This window comes from Herpailurus yagouaroundi, unplaced genomic scaffold (assembly GCF_014898765.1).
Source record: "Herpailurus yagouaroundi ecotype Mexico unplaced genomic scaffold, PumYag 490, whole genome shotgun sequence".
NCBI classification, from domain to species: Eukaryota; Metazoa; Chordata; class Mammalia; order Carnivora; family Felidae; genus Herpailurus; species Herpailurus yagouaroundi.
Window position 1 is genome coordinate 63,642 of NW_024412707.1, and position 23,073 is coordinate 86,714.

At 42.3% G+C, this 23,073-nt stretch overlaps 1 protein-coding gene across 1 annotated transcript in view; it reads right to left on the reverse strand.

The window, feature by feature from the left end:
• Nucleotides 1–15,019, reverse strand: part of CRKL (CRK like proto-oncogene, adaptor protein) — a 35,153-nt gene extending 20,134 nt beyond the window's left edge. The window contains exons 1-2 of the mRNA XM_040464667.1: nucleotides 14,184–15,019; nucleotides 3,082–3,547 (exon numbers count right to left, since the gene is read on the reverse strand). Coding sequence (XP_040320601.1) covers nucleotides 3,082–3,547; nucleotides 14,184–14,494 — 777 coding nt within the window. The 5' untranslated portion in view covers nucleotides 14,495–15,019. The remainder of the gene's footprint in view (nucleotides 1–3,081; nucleotides 3,548–14,183) is intronic.
• Nucleotides 15,020–23,073: the final 8,054 nt, after the last annotated feature.

Consider the following 23,073-nt stretch of genomic DNA (forward strand, 5'->3'; position numbering starts at 1 on the left):
CGGGGCTCGAACTCCCGGACCGCGAGATCGTGACCTGGCTGAAGTCGGACGCTTAACCGACTGCGCCACCCAGGTGCCCCAACACAAACCTGTTTTAAAATATCTCTTTACTTGCATGAATGTTCTTTTGAAAATCAAGTTTTATGAAAAAACACATGAAATAATTCACGAAATAAAGTTCACCTAAGCCCTCATTGTTCTCGGTAATACTATCAAGGGAAATAAAGAAGCTTCAATTACTGGCACATTTTGTCCTACTTGTCTCACCTTTCTTATTTTAATACTTTTCCTGGTAACCTAATTGCAAAAGTCTCAAGAGAGTTGTTTTTAACAAGATCAGACAAGCACTAAGTTTTAGAACATAACGTAACTCAAAGAACTATTTACTTATGCTATAGCCAAAAGTCTCGTTTAAATACATAGAATGAGAAATATAATTAAATGGAATTTAGCAAAGGTTTATTTCTCAGGTCCCCCTTACACTCTCTCAGTGAAGCACCAAAGCAAGCCTTTGATGAGGCTTACACAGCTGGGGTAGTGTCACGAGGCAGCTCAGGTGTAGAGACCTCTCTTTGGGGTCTGAGAGACAAGAAGAGCTGCATAATGGCCAAGTATGTGGGCTATCTTAAAATACACATCGTTAACTAGGCTGTCACCTCATCCTGGTCTAAGGCACCTACCCTGGTATCCGCTCACTAAGCTCTAAATGATCCCCATTATAGTACCTGGTCTTGCATTCTACAAGCCCCCTATGCACACTCCAGGCAATAATACACAGGAGGTATGGGCTTCTAAAATGCATGTACATCTTAGAGCTAAAGGTCAACAGGGAGGTGGCCTAAATGGAGTGAGGCTTTAAACCCTAGCTCAGGTAAGAGGCCAATTCTTGACTTCCTCTATGGAGCTCTTGGAATTCTGACTGGGTGCTTCAATCCCAATGTGTCTAACACATGCGAGTCACACCAACTCTGAATTCTAGCTCTCTACTCCTATGATGAGACAACAGATGTGAAAATGCCTCAAAAGGCAGAAATCACTGTGCAAACTGGAAAGCGTTTAGAGCCCAGAACACCCTACATAATTTTAGGGTGCTGACGTGTGAACTAGGCCAGAGGCGTGTACCTGTGCAGGGGCAGGTCTGTGTGGGGATGAGAAAGCTGGAAGGCCTACAGGATTCAGTCTGGTTTCTTTCCTGTTCTTCTACCAGGAAGCGTGAAAGCATGTGGGTCCTCCCCAGACCTGGTCCCTGCCACAAGCCTCAGATGCTCACTCCTTCTTAAAAGCCAACATGAGAGGGAGAAGTCATCAGACTCTGAAATAAACCTTTAGGTGTAGTTCAGTCAGACATTACTGCTGGTCCAGAGAAACTGAGGATTACCAATGGAAAAAATCACAGAACAAATCAATGCTAGCTTTTATCTGTAAGCAGGCTGTTCTGTGGGTTAAGTTCTGCTTTTTTGAATCAACAGGCTCCATTACTTCATCCTTCTGTTATGCACCAGGGCTGTCCCCCAACCCTGCTCTACTCTGACCTTGGGGTGAACACACAAAGAACAATCACTAGCTTAATTCTAGTTTCTCAAACATACATGCATTTGATAATACTAAGAAAGAGTATTTAACTAATTATATTATAATGATTACCTTATAGTTTGTCGCTCATAAAGCATTTTCACAACTTACCAATAAATAAAAGAGCTAGGATTTATGGCACCAAATTCCATGTTCTGGTATGTTAACATTTAGGGCCCATCTTGCTATGTGCATTTTATACCTCAGTGAAAAATAACACGAAAAATATACGGGACTGCCCTAAAAATAGGAATTTTAAGAAATTCCTATTTTTCAAATCCTTCTGTTCTTCCCCTGGGGTTTGTGCTCATTTATGGTCACTCCAGGTGTATCAAATGTCTCATTAAACTTCTACCTCCTGTAATACGTAGTTTTATACCCTCAACTGGCTTATCAACAACAGTCTTCAAGACTTTTTGCTAAGCATTGAAGAGTCTGTTTTTAAATTTTTTTCAACTTTATTTATTTTGAGAGAGAGAAAGAGATCATGAGCAGGGGAGAGGCAGAAAGAGAGGGAGAGAATCCCAAGCAGGCCCCACACTGCCAGCACAGAGTCTGATGCAGGGCTCAAACCAGAGTTGGATGCTTAACTGAATGAGCCACCCAGGCACACACACCACCCCTCCCCCCCCACCCCTAAAGTTTATTTTTGAGAGAGACAAAGAGTGGGTGGGGAAGGGGCAGAGAGAAAGGGAAAGATAGAGAATTCCAAGCAGGCTCTCCACACTGTCAGTGCAGAGCCCAATGTGGGGCCTGAACCCATGAACTACAAGATCATGACCTGAACCAGAGCTGGATGCCTAACCTATTGAGCCACCTAGGAACCCCAAAGCTTTTTTTTTTTTTTTTAAGGCAGTTAATGTTTGGTTTAAAGAATATGACTTGATAATTAAAATGTTCAAGTTCTGGGGCACCTGGCTGGCTCAGTCAGTATAGCATGTGACTCTTAATCAGGGTCATGAATTCAAGCCCCACATTGGGCAAGGAGCCTACTTTAAAAAAAAAAAAAAAAGAGAAGAAAAAAAAGTTCAAGTTCTATTTCATGCTACTGTAATTTACAAAATCTCTACTAAGTAAGATCTGAGATATTGTAAACATTTCTCTGCCTAGCCAAAGAGGAATTCTAAGACATTTATCATATTTCTCCTCAGTCAGTCACAATGTTAGGGAAACATAGAACTGTACAAATAGCTACATATCTATCTGTATGCTTATTTTGTCTCTAGGTCATGAGTGTTTATTAAACCATCATCTTTCCTTATTGGAAAGAACACCAACTACTGTGAAACTAAACCTAGGAGAGACTACACCTTGGGAGAAACAAAGAATGGGAAAGGACAAAAGAGTCACATGGGACACTCATAGTGGATCTTCCAAAATCACCCAGTTCTCTTATTCCCCTGAACAGAACCTTAAATCAGCAGTCATTACTTTGCAGAAATGAAATTACAACTGAAAATGAAAACCGAACTGTTAAAAGACCCAAAAAACCAGCCTTGTAAATTTTACCTCTAATGCCAAGGCGGTCTTGTCATAAGCACAGGGTACTCTTTTCTGGATGGCTTTTGCAAAGACAGGTCCATTCTGTGTGGATGGCAAAGGGTTGATCGCTGCTCCAGGAGTACTGGAAACTGCAGGTAGAGGAGTTGTGGTCTGAGGTTGAGCATATGCATGAGCCGGTTCTGGGATTCCATAACTGTTGGAATTCCTATTCCCGTGCTTTCCATGTGGTGAGGACCTCACAAGCTTTTCAACATAAGGGACAGGAATCATCCCAATTCGGCCATCCTTGTTCCGGGCACTCCACCACTGTTCTTCAGGCTTCTCTATTATCACCAGGATCTCACCCTTTTTAAAGGGCAGGTCTTCGGCATCATTCCCAGGAAAATCATAGAGAGTCCGTACGTATTCCAGATTTTCTTCTGCTGTAGGCAGGTTGGGTGCTGATACAGATCCCATTGGTGGGCTCGGATACCTTAAGAGAGAAAGAACATTACTCTTAAGGGAAAGATATTACTCTATACCAGTGTTTGTCAAACTTTTAAATAAATCATTCTCCTCTATGATGAATTTTTTCCTTGCTATATTCTTAGTTAAGAAATTTTATCACACTGTTTTATGTTCTGCAGTTTGTTTTATTTTATTTTATTTTTTAACGTTTATTTATTTTTGAGAGAGACAAAGACAGAATGCGAGTGGGTTAGGGGGGCAGAGAGAGAGACACACACAGAATCCGAAACAGGCTCCAGGCTCCGAGCTGTCAGCACAGAGCCAGATGCGGGGCTGGAACTCGTGAGCCACAAGATCATGACCTGAGCCGAAGTTGGCCGCTCAACCGACTGAGCCACCCAGGCGCCCCTATGTTCTGTAGTTTGTATTGCAACAGAAGTTTAGCATCCTCAATACATCTTGTTAAATCACATGTCAACTGCATGCATCCAACTCTTGGTTTCAGCTCAGGTTGTGATCTCAGTTAGGGAGTTCAGGCTCCACATTGACAGGGGGGAGCTTGCTTGGGATTCTCTCTCTCCCTCTCTTTCTGACCCTCTCCCGCTTGCATGTTCCCTTTCTTTCTCAAAATAAATTAACTTAAAAAATAATAATAAATTTTTAAAAATCCCACAGTTCCTGCCCTATTATGATAGGTACAATTCTCCTTTTCTTTTTACCCCCTCCCACTGGCCAAGTTTATTTCTTAAAAGAGTCTTGTGTATGCCCGTGGCAGTTTTTCTGCCTAATATCACACTACAGGTGTTTCCCATATCACTGATCTACAGGATTACTTTTATGGCAGGGCACCATTTCATTCTGTGAGCTTGCAACAACTTAGCATCCCCGTGTTTTTGGATACTTAGTTTTTCTTTCTCCCTATTTGATCACCAACATCATGAAGTCTTTTGAACTATTTTCTCCATACTAGATTGTTGTAAAGCCTAGATTTCCGATTAAAAAACATGGGCATTTTCATGGCCCTTGGTACACACTGCCACACTACTTTTCAAAAGGCAGTCTTCATAATTTGGCAAAACTTACATTTTTTATGTTCATTTATTTATTTATTGAGAGAGAGAGAGCAAGCCAAGGAGGGGCAGAGAGGGAGAGAGAATCTGAAACAGGCTCCATACTTTCAGCCCAGAGTCCTACTCAGGGCTTGAACTCACGAACTGTGAGATTATGACCTGAGTCGAAACCAAGAGTTGGACACTCAACAGACTGAGCCACCCGGGCACCCCCCAAACTTGTTTCTTTTTTAACGTAAATGACTTGCTTAATATAGTATGCGGACTACTGAATTAACAGTAATCAATATACTACACAACGGTGATTAGGAGACAGCAGGAGTAGCTGCAGGAGCAGCAACAGTAATAGAGCTGACATTTATTACCTATGCCAGGCACTATTTGCAGTCTATATAAACTTTAAATTATTTAATCCTCTCGTCAATTCTGTGAGTATCCCCATTTTACAGATGAGGAAGCCAATGCCAACTCAGGGTTAGATTTGTACTCAGGCAGTCTTGTTCTAGAGTCCTCACTCATAACCTCTAAGCTAGTCAGCCTCAGGAACAAACCCTGCATCTTTTGAGTGTATGGGAATCAATGTCGGATTGTATGTGAAACATGCACGACAGTTCCTGGCTGTTACTGAGCATCCAATTAGCTCCCCACCCCCACCCTCTTTAAGGTACACCCTGCTTCTATTTCAAAGGCCACAGCCAATCTGTGAAGTCTGGGTGGTACTACATAAATCTCATATACCTTTACTAAAAACACAATCAGTTCCAAATCAGACCCCCTCCAAGGGTATTTTCATTGTCTGTGTACTTAAAAGTTAAAAGCAGTTAGTTCTACAACACAAACTGTGAGGACACTAATATAGCTTCAGTGGGGATTAACATTAATCAAATTCATCTACGTAGGTATCCACTGGACTTACTATGTACTAAGAACTTGGGAGACAAACAATGTATTAAAACCAAGTTCTTGCTCTTAAAAGACTGCCGATTTAATATAGGCAGAGACTAGAAGGCAACCAAAGCACAACGTGTAATTACTGTGGGTCATGACAGTAGTTGATAGGGTCAAGGAGTATTCAAAGGAAAGAGTGAGTTCTGTTAGGGGGCAGAACAAGCAAGGAGGTGATGAACGAATAAAAGCTGAAGACTAGCTCCCTTTGAAGTTGAAAGATTTTGTTGAAGACAGGCTTACATATTTTGGTTCTGTATCAGAAAAAGACTAGAAGCCCAAGAGTTCAAACACTCCCCCAGCCTCTCCACACCTCACGGGGCACGCTGCTCATTCCTTTAAGTACAGCCCAGGAGCTTTGCTGGCAAGGCCCTTGACGTTGAGGAATTTCTGTAAACCGTTGGTACATGTTTAAGGCTTTGCAGGCCTATGTCGTATATTCTATGTCGTATATTCTTTTTTAATACAACTTTTGGAAAATACAATAACCATTCTTAGCTTCAGTACACTATACAAAAACTGAGTCTGGCCTAGGGACCTACAAACTATGGCCTCTGTGCCATTCAGTCTACTGTATTTTTTTTAAATAAATGAGACAAACTCATTCTTTTAAGTATTGTGTATGACTACTTTTGTGCTCTAAGGGCATAGTTGAGAAACTGTGACAGAAACTATATGGCCTACAAAGCTTAACATATTTTGGGTGCGTGGGTGGCTCAGTTGGTTGAGTGCCCAACTTCAGCTCGGGTCATGATCTCACGGTTTGTGGGTTCGAGCCCTGCGTCGGGCTCTGTGCTGACAGCTCAGAGCCTGGAGCCTGCTTCGGATTCTGTGTCTTCCTCTCTCTCTCTGCCCCTCCCCTGCTCACACTCTGTCAATCTCTCTCTCAAAAAATAAACATTAGGGGCGCCTGGGTGGCTCAGTCGGTTAAGCGCCTGACTTCGGCTCAGGTCATGATCTCACGGTCCGTGAGTTCGAGCCCCACGTCGGGCTCTGTGCTGACAGCTCAGAGCCTGGAGCCTGTTTCAGATTCTGTGTCTCCCTCTCTCTCTGCCCCTCCCCTGTTCATGCTCTGTCTCTCTGTCTCAAAAATAAATATACATTAAAAAAATTTTTTTAAATAATAAAAAAATAAACATTAAAATAAAAATTAAAAAGCTTAAAATATTTACTATCTGGCCCCTTAAAGTTTGCTGATTCTTTGGCTAGATTACTTGGTTAAAAGAGCAGAGAGTGTTTTCATCTTTTAATACTTCTCTGGCGAGGGGGATACATGCAAATCTGACAGAGATGGAAGATAGTTTCTACTTTCTCCACCATTATTATTGCTATAGTGACCATGGGGCTCGTCTCCTGATTCAGCACATGCACAGATCTTAAATTAGACACCAAATCAATCTCCCAGCCATGTGCCTGACATAAATTCAAAGTCTTCCACCCCACATCCTCAAACTCATATATTCATCAAAATTTCCTGCAAATTACACATTAGTTCCACTGTAGACATGAAACCGTGATGACAGGACAGCTTATCTTGCCCTTTCTATTAGGCCCCACAGCCTAAACATAACATAAAATTGGAACAATTCACTGTTTCTCAATCATTTTGATTTATTCCTTGATCAAAACTGTAAAAGAGCAGCTTTCAACTCTTCTTTAAATTTTATATGTAAAGAGTTTCCCAATCCCATTCAAACACACTTAGACCCATGCTTCTCCCTGACTTATATAGCCTATAGCATATTGAATAAGAAGGCCCTGGATGACTAACTGGAAATTGCCTCTTCTTATCTAATGTCAATGAACCCCCTCTCCTTTAGATTAAAAGCATCTCAGCTTCATGTATAAAGCACAGATAAAACATTTTTTTTAAGCCTGACTGTTAATAACCTCTAAGGTTAAAATTTCTTTCTTCATGCAAAAGCAATACAACTTCTGGGAGGAGAGTTTCAAAGGTACTGGTAATCTAGTTTTTTAAAGGAGTCACACGGGGGCGCCTGGGTGGCTCAGTTGGTAAAGCATCTGACTTTGGCTCAGGTCACAATCTCAGTCTCAGATTTCAAGCCCCACATTGAGCTCTGTGCTGACAGCTCAGAGCCTGGGGCTGCTTCAGATTCTGTGTCTCCCCCTCTCTCTGCCCCTCCCCGCTCACACTCTGTCTCTCAAAAAAATAAATAAACGTTAAAAAAATATTAAAGGAGTCAATCAAATGGGTTTTGAAGATTTTTCTTATTATATACATGTACATATTCTCTTATGTACAGAAATATTTCATAGTAAAAAGTTGGAAAACTAAACAAAATAGGTAAGAAAAACAATTCTAAGAAGACTGGCTAAGAACCTCTCTAGCGAAACAAGCACTGAATACTGAGAACCTCACCCTTCCACCCCTAGACATTCACAGCATCATTTATAGCTCTCTATGCCTGTGGCTGCCTCTCCACTCCCTTCCACAGCTCCTCTTCTGTTCACTCTGTGGATTCCCTAAATTTAGACTCCCAAATCTACATTTAGCCCCCAATTCTCTTCTCAATAACAAGCCCATCAGATTGCTAAACCTGGCTTCCAGTACACATCTCAAAAAGATTCTCCCTGCTGAAAACAATCATCCCCCCTCACCCTGATCAATTCTCTTCTATTCTCTCAATTAAAGACACCACTGAATCATTCTTGAAGTCATACCTCTTCCCTCACCTTCTACATGCAATTGCCCAGCAACAACTGTTAGTTTCCACTTTATAGTCCCAAATGTCTTAGAGTTCAGCTTTTCACAATCCCTTCTCCTGTAACAGGCCTTCATTAGTTCCACATCCTAGACTCTCTCCCTACCCAGTCTCACACCAGAGCAGTTTCTAAAAAGTAAAACTGGCCATGGCAATTCTCTTCTCTCTGCACCTCCCCCACTCATGCTTGCGTGCTCTCTCTCTCTCTCAAGAATAAACAAACATTAAAAACAAAAAACCCAAAACAACTTTATTTTATTTTTTAAGTAGGCTCCATGCCCAATGTGGGGATTGAACTCATGACCTTGAGATTGAGAGTCGGATGCTCTACTGAGTCACCCAGCCATCAAAAACTTTAGATAGCTCCCACTGTTAAATTTATTCACAAAGCATAGGAGGCCTTTTACAATTTAGTATTTATTCTTCCTTTCTACCTCACTGCCCATCACTCATATTAATTACAACTGTGCCTTTCCCTAGCAGGCACTGCCACCACCTCTTCTCTTCTCTTCTCACCTCTTCTTTCAAGCCTTCCCTGACCCCCCCCCCCCCCCAGTTGATCATCCTTGCTTTTAAGTTCCCATGGTATTCTATTTTAACTTGTTCAATATACTGAGCTTCTTAAGGGCTAAAACCATGATTTACTCCCATTATATGCCTTGAGTCTAGTAGTGGGTTTTGGTATAGAGTAGGCTTCAATACAGTGAAATTCCTGCTAATAAAAATAAAATGCCAAAGACATAGAGAAGCATTTCCCATTACTGTCCCTATTCTTTTTTTTTTTTTTTTCCTTCTGAAAACACAAAAACTTCAGCACTCCAATTCCCTATATCTGGTTTAATTCTGTTATACAAAGAAATCCTGTATGCCACTTGGTTTGCTCTCCAAGCCTCTTCAGTTTACCACTGTTCCACTCATGCTCTCGGACGTCATTCCAGACTAGTTGCCACATGCCTAGTGGCTCCACCTTATGTGGTATGATCTTAGCTCAGACTCTAAAATAATCTGAACTCCCACTAATCAGCACTGTTCCCTTTTACTTATCAGGAAAAACTAAAATATTTTAGCCTGAAGGAAACCTAGAAATAATCTAGTCCAACTCTTCAAGTCAAAAGAAAAATTCTATCTTAGGTTAAAAAAACAAATCTCTGTATTTGAGTCTTAAGAGAGAAAAATCACAAATCAAATGCCTACCAGTACTTTACATGTCACAACTCTTTACCGGGCAAACTTCCACTCCCAGCATAATGACAATGTTCTTGTATCTCATCTGAATCAAATTTAGAGGAGTTAACTACTGGTAAGAAGAAAACCAAAGGTTTATTCATGGTGCCAAATTCTATGCTAATCAAAATTACTGGTAATCTTTCTCCCCCAATCCTAATTATAAAAGTCCAGATTTTAGATCCCTCAAATATTTAGAACAGGGGATGTGGGAGGAGGTGTGACCATGATGCCCATGGCATCCTCTGGTCCATGCAAGGCTTGGCTTCTGCTTCACAGGTGGGAGGGCCCTCCTCTGGGCTCTCAGACTAGGCTGGGCATCCTTTTCCAGCTACTCTATCATATTAGATAGCATGGAAATTGCCTTTAAAAAATCCCAGTACCAGTAATCTTCTCAAGAATTTGACAGGGATTATTTTGATTCAATGTTAGTTCTATGTTACCAAATACATGTAACATGCAACCTCTGTTGAGAAAATCAAATATTTTCTCTAAGGGTCAACTTGCCTCAATTAAAAAACTTTACTTTTCAGGATTTTTCTCCTAGCCTTCATATAGCTATATAAGCTAAGAACTGGAGATTTTATAAGCAAAGTAAGCTATACAAAACACAGTCTCTAAACCACAGGAAAACATATTTCATATCTAAACAATCCACTCAGGAATCTTCTGAAACATTCTGTTGTTAAACTGGAAATCACCTCCATTAAATTAAGAAGCACTAGCACTTACCTGAATACTAACTATAACTTAATGAACAGAATCTTAAAAATGTTTATACTCAAATAAGTTGGAGGTGAAAACCATCAAAGGTTTTGTTCACCAACTGTAATATAAAAAGTACACTCACATGCTGAAAGAGAATCCTTTAAGGTCACTCAAAATCAACAAAAGCCATCTGACAAGACATAACACCTTTTGGAGGTTTTTTTCTTAAATTAAAAACAAAATTTAATTTAAAACCCACCACAGGAATACCACAAATACAAAAAGGAATTAATAAGATAAACTGAGAAGATACAAAGTTACTAATGTATCAAGTCATTTTGGTTTCTTCCTTTCTCTTTCCTCATCATTCCCCACTCCCCTCCCATCAGCAACTCAATCTTAACTCCAAAACACGCACCTCCAAGCCATAGCTCAAGTCAGTCTATATGAACTATGACACCTATATGTTATCAGCCATGAACATTTTGCACCTGAATAGCAGTGACAACCCCAGAGGACTCCCCTGCTTCAAATTCCTTCCACGGGACCCACTGTGCTTTAATTAAAATCTAATTTCCTTATCTTGACCATTGTATCTCATAACTCTTATTGGACCCCCTTATTTAAGCACCATACTCCCGGGGTGCCTGGGTGGCTCAGTCAGTTTTGAGAGTCCCTTTTGGATTTTGGCTAACGTCATGATCCTAGGGTCGTGGGATGGAGCCCTGTGTCGGGCTCAGCATGGAGTCTGCCTAAGATTCTCTCTCTCCCCCTCAGTTCCTCTCCCCAGTTTGAGCTCTCTAAAACAAAATAAAACAAAACAACAAAACTCTCACCACTACCAACCTATCTTTTTCACCTCTGGACTTTGTGTAAGCTCTTCCCTATGACTGGAAGGCTCTTCCCTTCTCTTAATCCAAGCCTTCCCAAGGCTTGCCTCTTCTCTACCCTTAGTTAACATCGTGTTTCTCTGACCACACTACATCAGGTAGGTCTCTTCTATTATATTCTCTCTGCCCAGCTGCATTTCCTTCATAGCATTTATTAATCTTGTATTTTATTTATTTTCCTAATTTTTAGTTGGTCTCTTCCACTAAAATATAAGTTCTATTATGGAAGAAGTATGTCTGCCATCCATTGTTCTCAACTTCTATCACTGACATATAATGCTCATAAACATTTGAAAATACAAAACTAAATGTTAAGGAACATTCCAATAAAAAAGATCAGACTAGGAAACAAGGACCAGTCCTCAAATTCTGAGGAAGTCATACTGTTATAATTTTTCACTAAGGAAAATTAAAAAGCTAAGGGGCATGAAACTTTGGCCTTAAAAGCTCAATTCTGACGCCTAAATAACTAAACCACTTTATTTATCTTGTTTGGATGTGAAGAGGCATTTTTAAAAAATGTTTATTTTTTAAAGAGAAACAGAGAGAAGGCTCATGCGTGGGTCAGGGCCACAGACAGGGGGACACAGGATTCGAAGCAGGCTCCATGCTGACAACAGGGCTCGAACCCACTAACCACAAGATCATGACCTGAGCCGAAGTCAGATGCTCAACCATCTGAACCACCCGGGCGGTCCTGGGTGTGAAGAGGCATTAAACTGACTTGCTTTTGGTCAAGGCTTTACAGGATACCTCTAGTTTTTTCTGAAGGTTGAAAACACATTAAACCAAATCGGCGAATTTCAAGCTTGAAGGACAGTCCAAAGATTAAGAAAGTAAATCCAGTCAGGATCTAATCCAACCAGCATTGTGATCACCATCTGATCACAAGGAAAAACAAGAAACTAAATTACAGCAACATGCGTGGGGCAGAGAGCAAAAAGAGGGAGAAGGGAAAAACAATTAAAGCTGCAGTGTAAGCGGGAGGGCTTATTATTTGAGGGGCCTAGAACAGCAGTTAAGATTTCAATACGCGAGGAGTGGGGGTTAGGCAATCAAGGGAAGAGCCAATAGCCCCAGTTGGCTAGTGGGGCTGCACTAAAGGAAGAACAGGTAGGGGAGAGGGAGGAGGAAAGGCAGCAAAAACATAAAGTTATGTCTGGTATCTGGGAAGACACATGTATGAAAAATGCGGAGTTGTTTTTGTTGGTAATGGGAAGCCACTGCAGCATACTCCCTTTTCTCTCTAGGAGGGAATTCAACCATTTACTCACACTTTCTCAAACAGCTGTATTAATAGTATCTGTCACCTCAAAGCAAGCACAGTGCCTTTCACATAACACGGCTTAATAAATCCCTGAAATTAATGACATAATTCACCTCCATGAGTTGGAGAATTCACTTAAACATATTAAAAATCTCATTACAGTTGGTTCTAATATTCTCTCCAACCCCTTAGATCAGAATTATACTGTGCTCAAAGTTGACTCTAATAGCCAGCATCTTTGGGGACGTGGAGATTTCACTAATCAGATTCTTGGTGCCTAGGTCTTTATTATACACTATTTGATTTATAATCACTTTCTCCCAGTTTTTAAAGTCCATTTGGTTCAGCAGTTAATCTTACAGTCATGATACCGTCATGGCTTTGTTTCTTCTCTATCTTATTCCACAGAAGCAACACTTACGCATGCAGTGGGGGTTCCTTAATTATTATAGCTTTTAATGGTTAAAGCTCAGAGCAACATCTTGCCAGCGAATCTATAAAATCAGAAACATTTCATTCCAAAAAACCAGTATCAGCACCCTATCCTTTTTAAACAGATGTTCAAAAAGCAAAATGGGCAGTAAAATACCTTTTATTAAAATAAAAATTCTAGGCAATTTCTTCAGTTCAAATTTGGCATAATTCAAATAAAAGTGAGAAAATACTAAAGACAAATTAAAGCAAGTAATCAAATAAAACAATGCACTTTACTTGAAAAGGAGGATGCTTGATGCTGGGAGTCACTTTGGGGGCCTAACTTTATTTATTTATTTTGGGGGGGCAGGGGAGAGGCAGAGAGAGAGGGAGAGCGGATCCTTAGCAGACTGGGTGCTGTGAGAGCAGAACCCGATGCAGGGCTTGAACTCACAAACCATGAGATCATGACCTAAAGCTGAAGTTGGTGGCTTAAAAACTGAGCCAGCCAGGAGCCCTTGGGTGCTTAACCTTAATATTAAATCATTAGACTCAGAAATATCCAAAAAGCATATCTGAAACTAAACTTGCATAGAATTAAGAAAGTGTTGCTCTAAATTTGTCCTTTAGTAAGTAACATTATAGCCTTATCCCTCCTTAGAATTTAACCAGATTGATTTCTGACCTATTAATGATCCAGCTTGGGAGTAAACTATAAAATAAAAACTTAAAAATATGTCCTAGATGAAACCAATACACCTTATTTTAAAATTTCTGTAATTAAAAAAAAAATCTGTAATTATAAAACAAAAGGTGTCTGGCATTAATTCAAACCTGGCACCAAGGTATCAACATATAGTTCTGATGTTTCACAGTTAAAGGTTTTGTTTCTGAACGCTCAAGCATTTTCATTTGTCGATTGTTCCAAAGGCTGCAATCCAAGAGTTCTAAAACTGGAGCAGGGAGTTGCAAGAACCTTGAGCAGTGTGCAAAATTGAGTGTACGGACATTTTTAGGGAGGGGGGGAAAGTCACGACTACTTTGAGATTCTCAAATAAGTCTGTGGTCCAAAAAAGGTTTAAAAACAACAATAAAACATTCTGCTGTAGTAGAATAAGCCAATAGATAATATGACAAAGGGCAAAAAAAGCGTGCATTTTAACTATGCAAACCACCGTTAAACATGTTTAAAACGCATCCCCGCATTCAGTGACCCAGATCCTGACACTAGCTTTCCGTTCAGAATGCCTTCTGGAAAATAATTGGGTTCAGAATGGGGTGAAACGGGTTCAATCGCCCCTCGCCGCACCCCCCTCCCCCAACTCTTCGATGGATCCCAAGCGGACAAGCCCCTGCCATTCTCGACTCTCCTCCGCGGTCGGAGTGGGCTGTGCGCCCGAGGACGCGGGCGCTCGCATACCTGGGCGCGGGCTCGATTAGGGTGGTGGTGTCCAGGTAGTGGATCTTGTAGAACTCCAGCAGGGCCGGCAAGTGGTCAAATTCCTGGTCCCCAATCTTAAAACGGCGGTTGGGCAGAGAGTTGATGATGTAGTGGGAGACCCGCGAGTTCTCGGACACGGACAGCACATAATCCCCAGGGCAGGTGGAGGAGTCGCGAACTAGGAACATACCGTGGCGCTGGCCCTGGAGCCGGGTCTGCGCCTCCTGGCGAGACACCGGCCCCATGTACCAGGCGGAGCGGTCTGAGGAGTCGAACCTGGCGGAGGACATGGTGTCGAGCCGGGGCTCTGCGGCGAGTCGGGGCGGCGGCTCTCTTCTGTTCTGGACGCCTCTGCCCGACAGACGGCTTTGCGGCCAAGGAAGGGCCTCTTGGCACACCTCGAGGCGCGCTTAGAGGGCCGAGCCACCTTCCTCTCGGCTCCGGGCCCGCAGCATCCTCCGCCGCCCCCGCCTGCTCCGGGGCCGCCTTACGGAGGGAGCCGGCCCGGGGAATGCGGAGCAGAGCCCGAGGTCGGGGCGGGCGAAGCCGAGCCGCAGCGGAGGCCGCCCCGGGGTTCTCGGGCTGCCCGGAGTACCGGGGTGCCTCCAGTCACTCCTGGCCTGGAACGCGCCGACTCCGCGCCCCCCCCCCCCACGACTCTGCACCGAAACCCGCCGCCACGCAAAGAACCGGACTCCTAAAAGCGTCGCGCCTCCGGGGCGGCTTTGCCGAGCCCGTTCCCAAGAGCCACAGCAACAAAATGGCGGACGCAGGAGAAGCGGCCGGCCACCTCCCCCTCAGCTCAGCGCACTCTCTCTGCGCACGCGCGGGCTCCGGCTCCCAGCTGCCGCCTGGGCCCACCCCTTGTCGTCGCCCGGCGCGGCCAATCAGGAGCACGGTCGTGACGGTCGGGGCGTGCGCCACTCGCGGCCGCTCCCGCGTTCCGGGAGGAGGCGGGGGAGGCGGGGGAGGTGGAGGAGGCGGTGGTGGTGGCGGCCACTCCCTTCTTCCTGGGCTGCGGTGCGCCGCCGGGGGCGCTGCCGCGGCCGGCTCTCCCCGCGCTGGCAGGAAAACAGCTGGAGACTAGAGGGAGCGGCATTTCGAAAACCTGCTCTGGGAACAAAGCATTAACGTACACGCCGAATCTCTGGCCATGGAGGCGTGGCACTGAGGTGACCTGGCCGGCCTAGGGGCTCAGGGGGACCCGCCCTGAGGGATACCGATGGGCGGACAGGCCCAATGGGTCGAAGTGGTTCTGGAAGGAGATGACCGCGGGGGCTGAGGTGACCAGCAGACAGGGACGAGGTGGCCTCGACCCGAGGTGGCCTGATAGGTTAAGGGACCCAGAGTGGCCAGGAGACTCGACAGGCAGCATTGGGGGGTTGTGGAGGTTATATCGGAAGGAGTAAATGGTCTAGGAAGTCCACAATCTGGTGCAGTGTGGCCATCATTAATTAGCGCTTGATTGATACAAGTGAAATGCAAACGCCTCCGGGCGTGGCCTGAAGACCTCATCTGCTCTGGATTCTGCAGCTTTTCTGAATCTCCCAGTCCTTGGCTGACCCTACTCCCGCCAGGACCTCCTAGCCTGTTTCCCCGCCCCGCCCTAGAATGACATTTTAAGAGAACAGGGATCTTGTATGTCTTGTTCACTTCTGGACCTAGCACAATGTCTGGACCTGAACTGATGCTCAAATATTTATTGAATGAATGACTGTTCAGAAAAACCACCAGGTTACTGGTGCCTGATTTATTGGTAGCACCATCCCTGGAAATGGACAGACAAGAAAGCATGTCCAAAAAGGGAGACGCAGGCAACACAAACCCATACTTAGATCCCTTTGTCAATGGAATTTCATTTGGGCTGTTTGCATCCAAGTTGATCATATACTGGATTCTAGGGTGATAGGTGATATCTATCTTAGAGTAAGCTAAAGGGGAAATGTCAAGGTCTAGTGCCTTTTGTGACATAGCATAAGCAGGTTTTCATCTTCCAAAAACTGTCATGACTCAGGTACAATTTGAATAGCACAAAATTTGAAGATGACTGTTGGGATTCAAATCTTGCTCCATTGACTAGCTGGGTGACCTTGGACCAATTACTTAATCATTCTATGCCTCATATATTAAACAAGCTAATACTTGTAAAGTGCTTAGAATAGTGCCTGGCACATATTAAACATCATATAAGAGCTTTTAATTATTACTATTCAGCCTCTATCTGGGCTTCTGCCTCCATAGCCTAAAGGTGTGCAGATCTTTCAATGGGTGGATGAGGGTAGGGAGAAAAATCTCCATTTGATTTTCTAGCTACCTTTTCTTACCAGATTTTACCACTTCATCATCAGCCACTCTTTGCCCAGCCTTTATTTGGATTCTACCCTTACTTTGAAACTGACCTTTGGAAATCATCACTGATCTCCACTGAACCTAGCATTTTCTTTGATCTACCTGGCCCTATGTGTCTATACTGACAATCTGTGGAAAGAATCCCTTTTTTTTTAAATTTTATTTTTTTAAGCTTCTGAGCCACTGATACAATTTTTTCTTTCTCTTTAATATACTTGTTTGTTTTCTGTTTTGTTTTTTAACTCAGAACCCTGAGATCAAGACCTGAGCTGAGATCAAGAGTCAGATACTTTACTTAGCCACTCAGGTGCCCCTCTTGGTCTTTTTTGATAGCACTTTTGTCTCCAGCCTCTGTGTGTAGAAGCTCAGTGCTTAATCTCTCTACAGCCTCTCCTTTGGTAGGCTAATAATGAAGGCTTTAGGAATCACCTGTTTATTGGTGACACGGAAGCATGTATATCCTAAAAGTAGAACAGAATCTGACCACACCCTATAATTTCTACGCAAACTCTGTGGTCACAGCCTAAATTCTTATCACTTTCCGTTGTGATTGTTTATAAACATCTCTCCGGTCCTAATCAGAATGTCTTTGGGGCGCCTGGGTGGCGCAGTCGGTTAAGCGTCCGACTTCAGCCAGGTCACGATCTCGCGGTCCGTGAGTTCGAGCCCCGCGTCGGGCTCTGGGCTGATGGCTCAGAGCCTGGAGCCTGTTTCCGATTCTGTGTCTCCCTCTCTCTCTGCCCCTCCCCTGTTCATGCTCTGTCTCTCTCTGTCCCAAAAATAAATAAAACGTTGAAAAAAAAATTAAAAAAAAAAAAAGTCTTGAAGGCCTCCTTTACTATTACTTTTTGTATTCCCAGTGCCCAACACAGTGCCCAGCACATAATATATACTTAAAATAAATGGTTTTTGAATGTAGGTGGATAACGATGAGAAGAAGCCAGAGCAAAGATTTATTGTAGTAAAGGTAATGTGATTTTTGTCACTATTTCCTGTTAATTAACATAATAAATGTATTTAAAATAGGTCTTTGGACCTGAGGTTTATTTAACCCTATATCTACCCTTATGTTTTATCTTCTGTTTGGATTAAATTGTGCCTCTCAGCTTCCCCTTTTCTGTCAATAGCCATCAGTGTTTTCCTAATGCGCAGACTCAAATCTGAGTCATTTTGTACTTAACTAAATAACTCAAAAATACCTAATTTATATAGTGTTTTCCAATTCACAAAACTGTGCATAATACATTGTTTTACTCACTCCAACCAAAGTCCCATGAAATCGTTTTTTATAGATGATCCAGAAGCTCAGAGAGGTTAAGTGACTTGCTGACATAAGTTATTATAAATTATATAATTTGCAAGAGGCAGAGCTGGCACTCCTGAGCCAGGTCTCCTGACTCAGAGTCAGTCTCACTTTATTGTTACACAACTGCCTATAATTTAGTCCATTTTCTTTGTTTTGCTGATCAGGAAACTGAGGTCTTCCAATGTAAAATTTAACACCAGGAAGGAATATCAATCTTATAATACAGAGGAGTGGTTGGACTTGTCCCTCTTTTTGGATTTCAGATAGCACCATCATTCAGCTGCCAAAGTGCCATGATCCCCTCTTGAAAAATTTATATTACAGATGGATCAAAATGCCTCTCCTTTTGCTTCAAAATAGTCCCCTGGGGGATGGAGTATGGACCGGACAAAGGTGGAAATAAGAATGCCCTTGTGTTGGTAACTGTTGAAGCTAGGTAACAAGACGTGTGTTTGGGGCAGGATGGGGAGGATGAATTATATTCTATTTTTTTATATGTATGGAATTTTTCATAATAAATTTTTAAAAGTGCTTTACTTTCCCTTAGTACAGCTGAGACAAGCTTTAAAACAAATTCCAGGGGCACCTGGGTGGCTCAGTCGGTTGAGTGTCTGACTTCAGCTCAGGTCATGATCTCGTGGTTTGTGGGTTCAGAGCCCCGCGTTGGGCTCTGTGCTGACAGCTCAGAGCCTGGAGCCTGATTCAGATTTTGTGTCTCCCTCTCTCTCTGCCCCTCCCCTGCTCATGCTTTGTCTCTCTCTCTCTCAAAAATAAAATAAAAACATAAAAAAATTTTTTTTAATTCCAAAAAATGTTTCTAGATGCTAAGATATAACAAAATGGAAGTGAATGGAGAAGCAACAAGGAAGCATTAAGAAAAAAAAAGGGAGAGGTTGCTGTAACATAAAGATTTGTGATTTTGCCAGCTTGCTCATTCCCAGGGTTTCCAGATGGCATTACACTTAGATTTTTCTTCTAAGATAATTACAATCTAGTCTCAAAGGACTGACAAAGCTTTTCAAGTACCTTGTCCAGATCCCTTACTTCCTAGCCCTGAGGCTGCCTCTGTGCAAAGGGCACAATCTTGGGACAACCTACTGTTGACTTTGTTCTCCCCTATCTGGGCAGGTCCAATCCTGATGATGGTTAAAGCCAGGTAGTCTTCCTATGTTGCTGCCTTACTGAGGACATGAGAAGAGCAAGGGTCTGTCCCTTTCTCCTGCCCTTGATTCTTTTCTATCAATGATTCTGAGAGAAGAAGAAGCTTGACCATGTAGGTATGCATACTTGATATATTTACTTCACTGACTTGATAAGGTCAGCAGTTCTCAGATGCTTTCTCCACAAGGATTGGTTGACCTGTTGAATATCTACTGCATTTCTTAACCTAATTTTTTGAGATATTTTCCTCCTATGCAATAAATTTTCTCTTATCAGTTGTTCTCAGTCACTATTCCCCCATGTTTTACACACACACACACACACACACATACATTTTTTTTTTTGAGAGACAGCACAAGTAGGGGAGAAGGGCAGAGGGGGAGAGGGAGAGGGAGAGGGAGAGGGAGAGGGAGAGAGAGAGAGAGAGAGAGAGAGAGAGAGAGAGAATCTTAAGCAGGCTCCACACTCAGCATGAAGCCCAACAGGGCTCAATCCCATGACCCTGGGATCATGACTTGAGCCAAAATCAAGAGTTGGACACTCAACTGACCGAGCCACCCAGGCAGCCCTACATGTATTTCTAAGTTTATCTCCCTAAAACAAAAAAAGGAGCTTATTAATGATTTGCTTTTTTCCCCCTCCTATTACTTTCCTACTACAATACTAATAATGTTCATATCCCCCTCACAATTTTCCATACCAAGCTATTTAAAATATCAACGTAATAATCACTTCTTTCACAGGGTGATATCTTTGAACTAGACTTAGTTGCCATATCCAGAAGCTCTATTGGCCACTATAGAAAGCACTGGCCCGACCTTATTCTAGTGTGGTTTTTATTTTTTTTAAGTTTTCTTTTCCTTTTCTTTTTTTTTTTTTTTTTTTTTGTAATCTCTACACCCAACATGGGGCTCGAACTCATAACCTTAGATCAAGGGTCACACACTCTTCTGACTGAGCCAGCCAGGTGCCCTTTTCTAGTGCTTTCAAGTGTGGTCATGTTCTCCTTGCCATTTTCTAACATAGTTATAATTGCTGTGTCACCTCTCTTATATAAGTCCACCTTCTTATCATTTAGCCACTTGTGGGCTGGAAGGCAAATTTTCTTGTTTCCCCTGGATTTTAGAGCATTCTGGAATGCCATTAGAAAATTCTGAGCAGGATGATCCTTTCACTAGAGGGCACTGATTCCCTTTCACACTTAGCTCAAAGAAACCAATTGTACTCAATTCTTTACACTGGGGGTATGTCACCAAATTTTTCCATAAATGGTCAGATAGTAAATATTTTAGGCTTTGCAGGCCAAGAGGAAAGGCAATATTATGTAGGTACTTGTGTAACAAGAGGAAAAAATTTTCCCACAAATGTTTTAAGTGAAATTCAAAATATGATAGCAATTGAGTATAACTTCTTTATACTCCAGGTATGCTAATGAGAAGAATGGAATTTTTTTGTTTGGGATAATATTTTGCTTAATTAGGCTCAAAGTGTTCCCTATCATCAAATATTGAGCTATAAATGCTGATTTGTAATGATACTACATGTTTCATCTTTGAAAATGTCTCCATCCAGATGGTACTGCCAGTACTGGTGTTGGTACATGAGCATGATTTTAACTGAGCATTTTATTGTTGGAAGACATATATAGGATTCTGTTACATTCTTCTGATGTTTGTCGTTTAGCTTCTTGTTAGTTACAGATTAGTCATTTCCATTTGAAGGTTAGGTGGAAGCTCCTCTGTTGCACAATGAAATGGATTTTGAAATATGGAAATTTCCACTGCACTTGACATCAAGGTCTGGCAATATTGCTTCTTCTAATTTTTGACATTACAGGAAGTATATAAAGCTGTTTTACATTATTTGTGATTCAAAACATTATTGTCAAAATGACTTTGTTACAGTACACATTTCACATATAAGCACTGCTTTGCTCTGTAATTTTAGGTTGAATTCATTGAGAAACACTATCAAGCCTGTAGCAAAAGCTAATTTCCAATTTTTCAGTAATGATGGTTTGGAATAGTTCTCTGTTCTGAAAAATTTCAATCTTGGCTCTAAGCTGAAAAAAAATTGCAGTAAAATGTTACCACTGCTAAGCCATCAAAATGCTGTGTAGTAGGGCAAGTCAGGATATTCAGCTTTTATCTTTGACAAAACTTCATAGACCTGATGATGGTTAGGTACAAAAGCCTGCCCCTCAGGCCTACACTTCAAAATAAGCAGGTGAGCTGCTTTTACTTTATTTTATTTATTTATTTTTTTAAATGCTTATTTATTTATTTTGAGAGAGAGATCATGAGTGGGGAAGGGGCAGAGAGTGAAGATCCCAAGCAGCCTCTGTGCTGTCAGCGCAGAGCCCCATGTGGGGTTTGGACTCATGAACCATAAGATCATGAGCCAAAATCAAGGGTTGGATGCTTAATCAACTGAGCCACTCAGGGCACCCGAGCGTCTTTCACTTTAAATATTGGCTGCATGGGCTGCCTCTGAGCTGGGAACTGGGGTAGGTAGGTCCAACCCCACAGGCCCTTTAAGAGCTATCTCTCAGATCGCTACAATCTTGTGAGTCTGGGGATGTGAGCTACACTGTTTTTCAAAGTTAGGTATTTTGGGGGCTTGTCTCTCAGGTGCAGGTCCTAAAAGTTGAGGTACCTGACATGAGGCTCCTCAGGGAAAAGCTGTGGGATTTGAGTTTTCTCCTAGTTGTGGCTTGCTGCACAGGAGTGGGGTTTATGGCAAAATTGTTTCTCAGCTTCTCCTACCTGCTTCAGTGTGGTTTTCTTCTCATTTGCCTCAAGTGTAGTTGCCATTCAACAAGCCTTTAGGTTTTTTAAAGAGGAAATCGTTCCATATGTTGCTGTAGACTCAGTAAGTCTGTGGGAGGAGGCGAGTTCAGGATCTTCCTGTACCACCATCTTGAACCAGAACCTGTCTTGTTTTTAATTGACTATTGATGACACTCCCAGTGTCTTCTAATTTTTGAGCAAGTGTTCTCACTGAATGACTAAGCGTCTAAAATGAGTGTATTTTCTCTGGACATATTTCTTTGCCTGCTACAATGAAACACAATTTAATTAGCATTAGTAAGCAGCTTTCTTTGGCTAACATGAGCCACTTGGAAACCTACTTTGCTTGCAACTTCATTTTCATTTGTTTTTGTGAAGAAATTCTGATGAGAAAACTCTCAAATTTTCTGACTGTTGTTTTCCTGTGAGTTGGGGACACTGTGATGACCGCTTAGTGTAAGGTGATATACGTTAGCACAGATAGAGCATCACTGTATAATAAACCCAGTGTGTTGCCATGTAATTCATTAACAAAAATCTACTGTCCACTTTGCCCTAGAAATGTGATATTCAGAATTTGCCTTTCTTCTTTTCACAATGGATGTGCACAAGCAGTAAAAACATAAAATGCTGTGCTACAATGTCAACACATGGCATTTGGAACTGTTGAGCTATAATTGTATCATGGCAATTTGTAGGGCACAGAGCTGAGCAGAGAGCAAAGAGATAAGAGTGCCATTTAGTCTCTATCCCAACAATTCAACTCTGCCATTGTAGTAGGAAAGCAGCCATAAACAACATGTGGGTTTATCCCAATGGGTATGAGTATAGATTTATTTCAATAAAACTTTATGGACCCTGAGATTTCAATTTCACCTAATTTTCATGTGTCATGAGATATCCTTCTTTTGATCCCCTCCCTGCCACCATTTAAAGATGTAAAACTATTCTTTGGCCAAAGGCCATACAAAAAGCCAGTGGGCTACATTCAGCCCATTGGACATTGTTTGCCATCTTCCATATTGAACGTGTGTGTCTTTGTCCTGTTCCCAGTGGGACCCAGGATTTTTTAGAATCACTGCCACAACTTCTATAGGCCTACTCTCCCCTGAGAAAGGCCCCTCATTACAACCTCACACCCATGATAAATAGAGTCAGTGTTTGTTTGCATCTTACTCTATCTCTACGTCTGGCCAGTGCCCTATTTCATAGCATTCAGCCCTAGACAGCCTGGCACATGATCCATGGTTACATCCCACAGCAC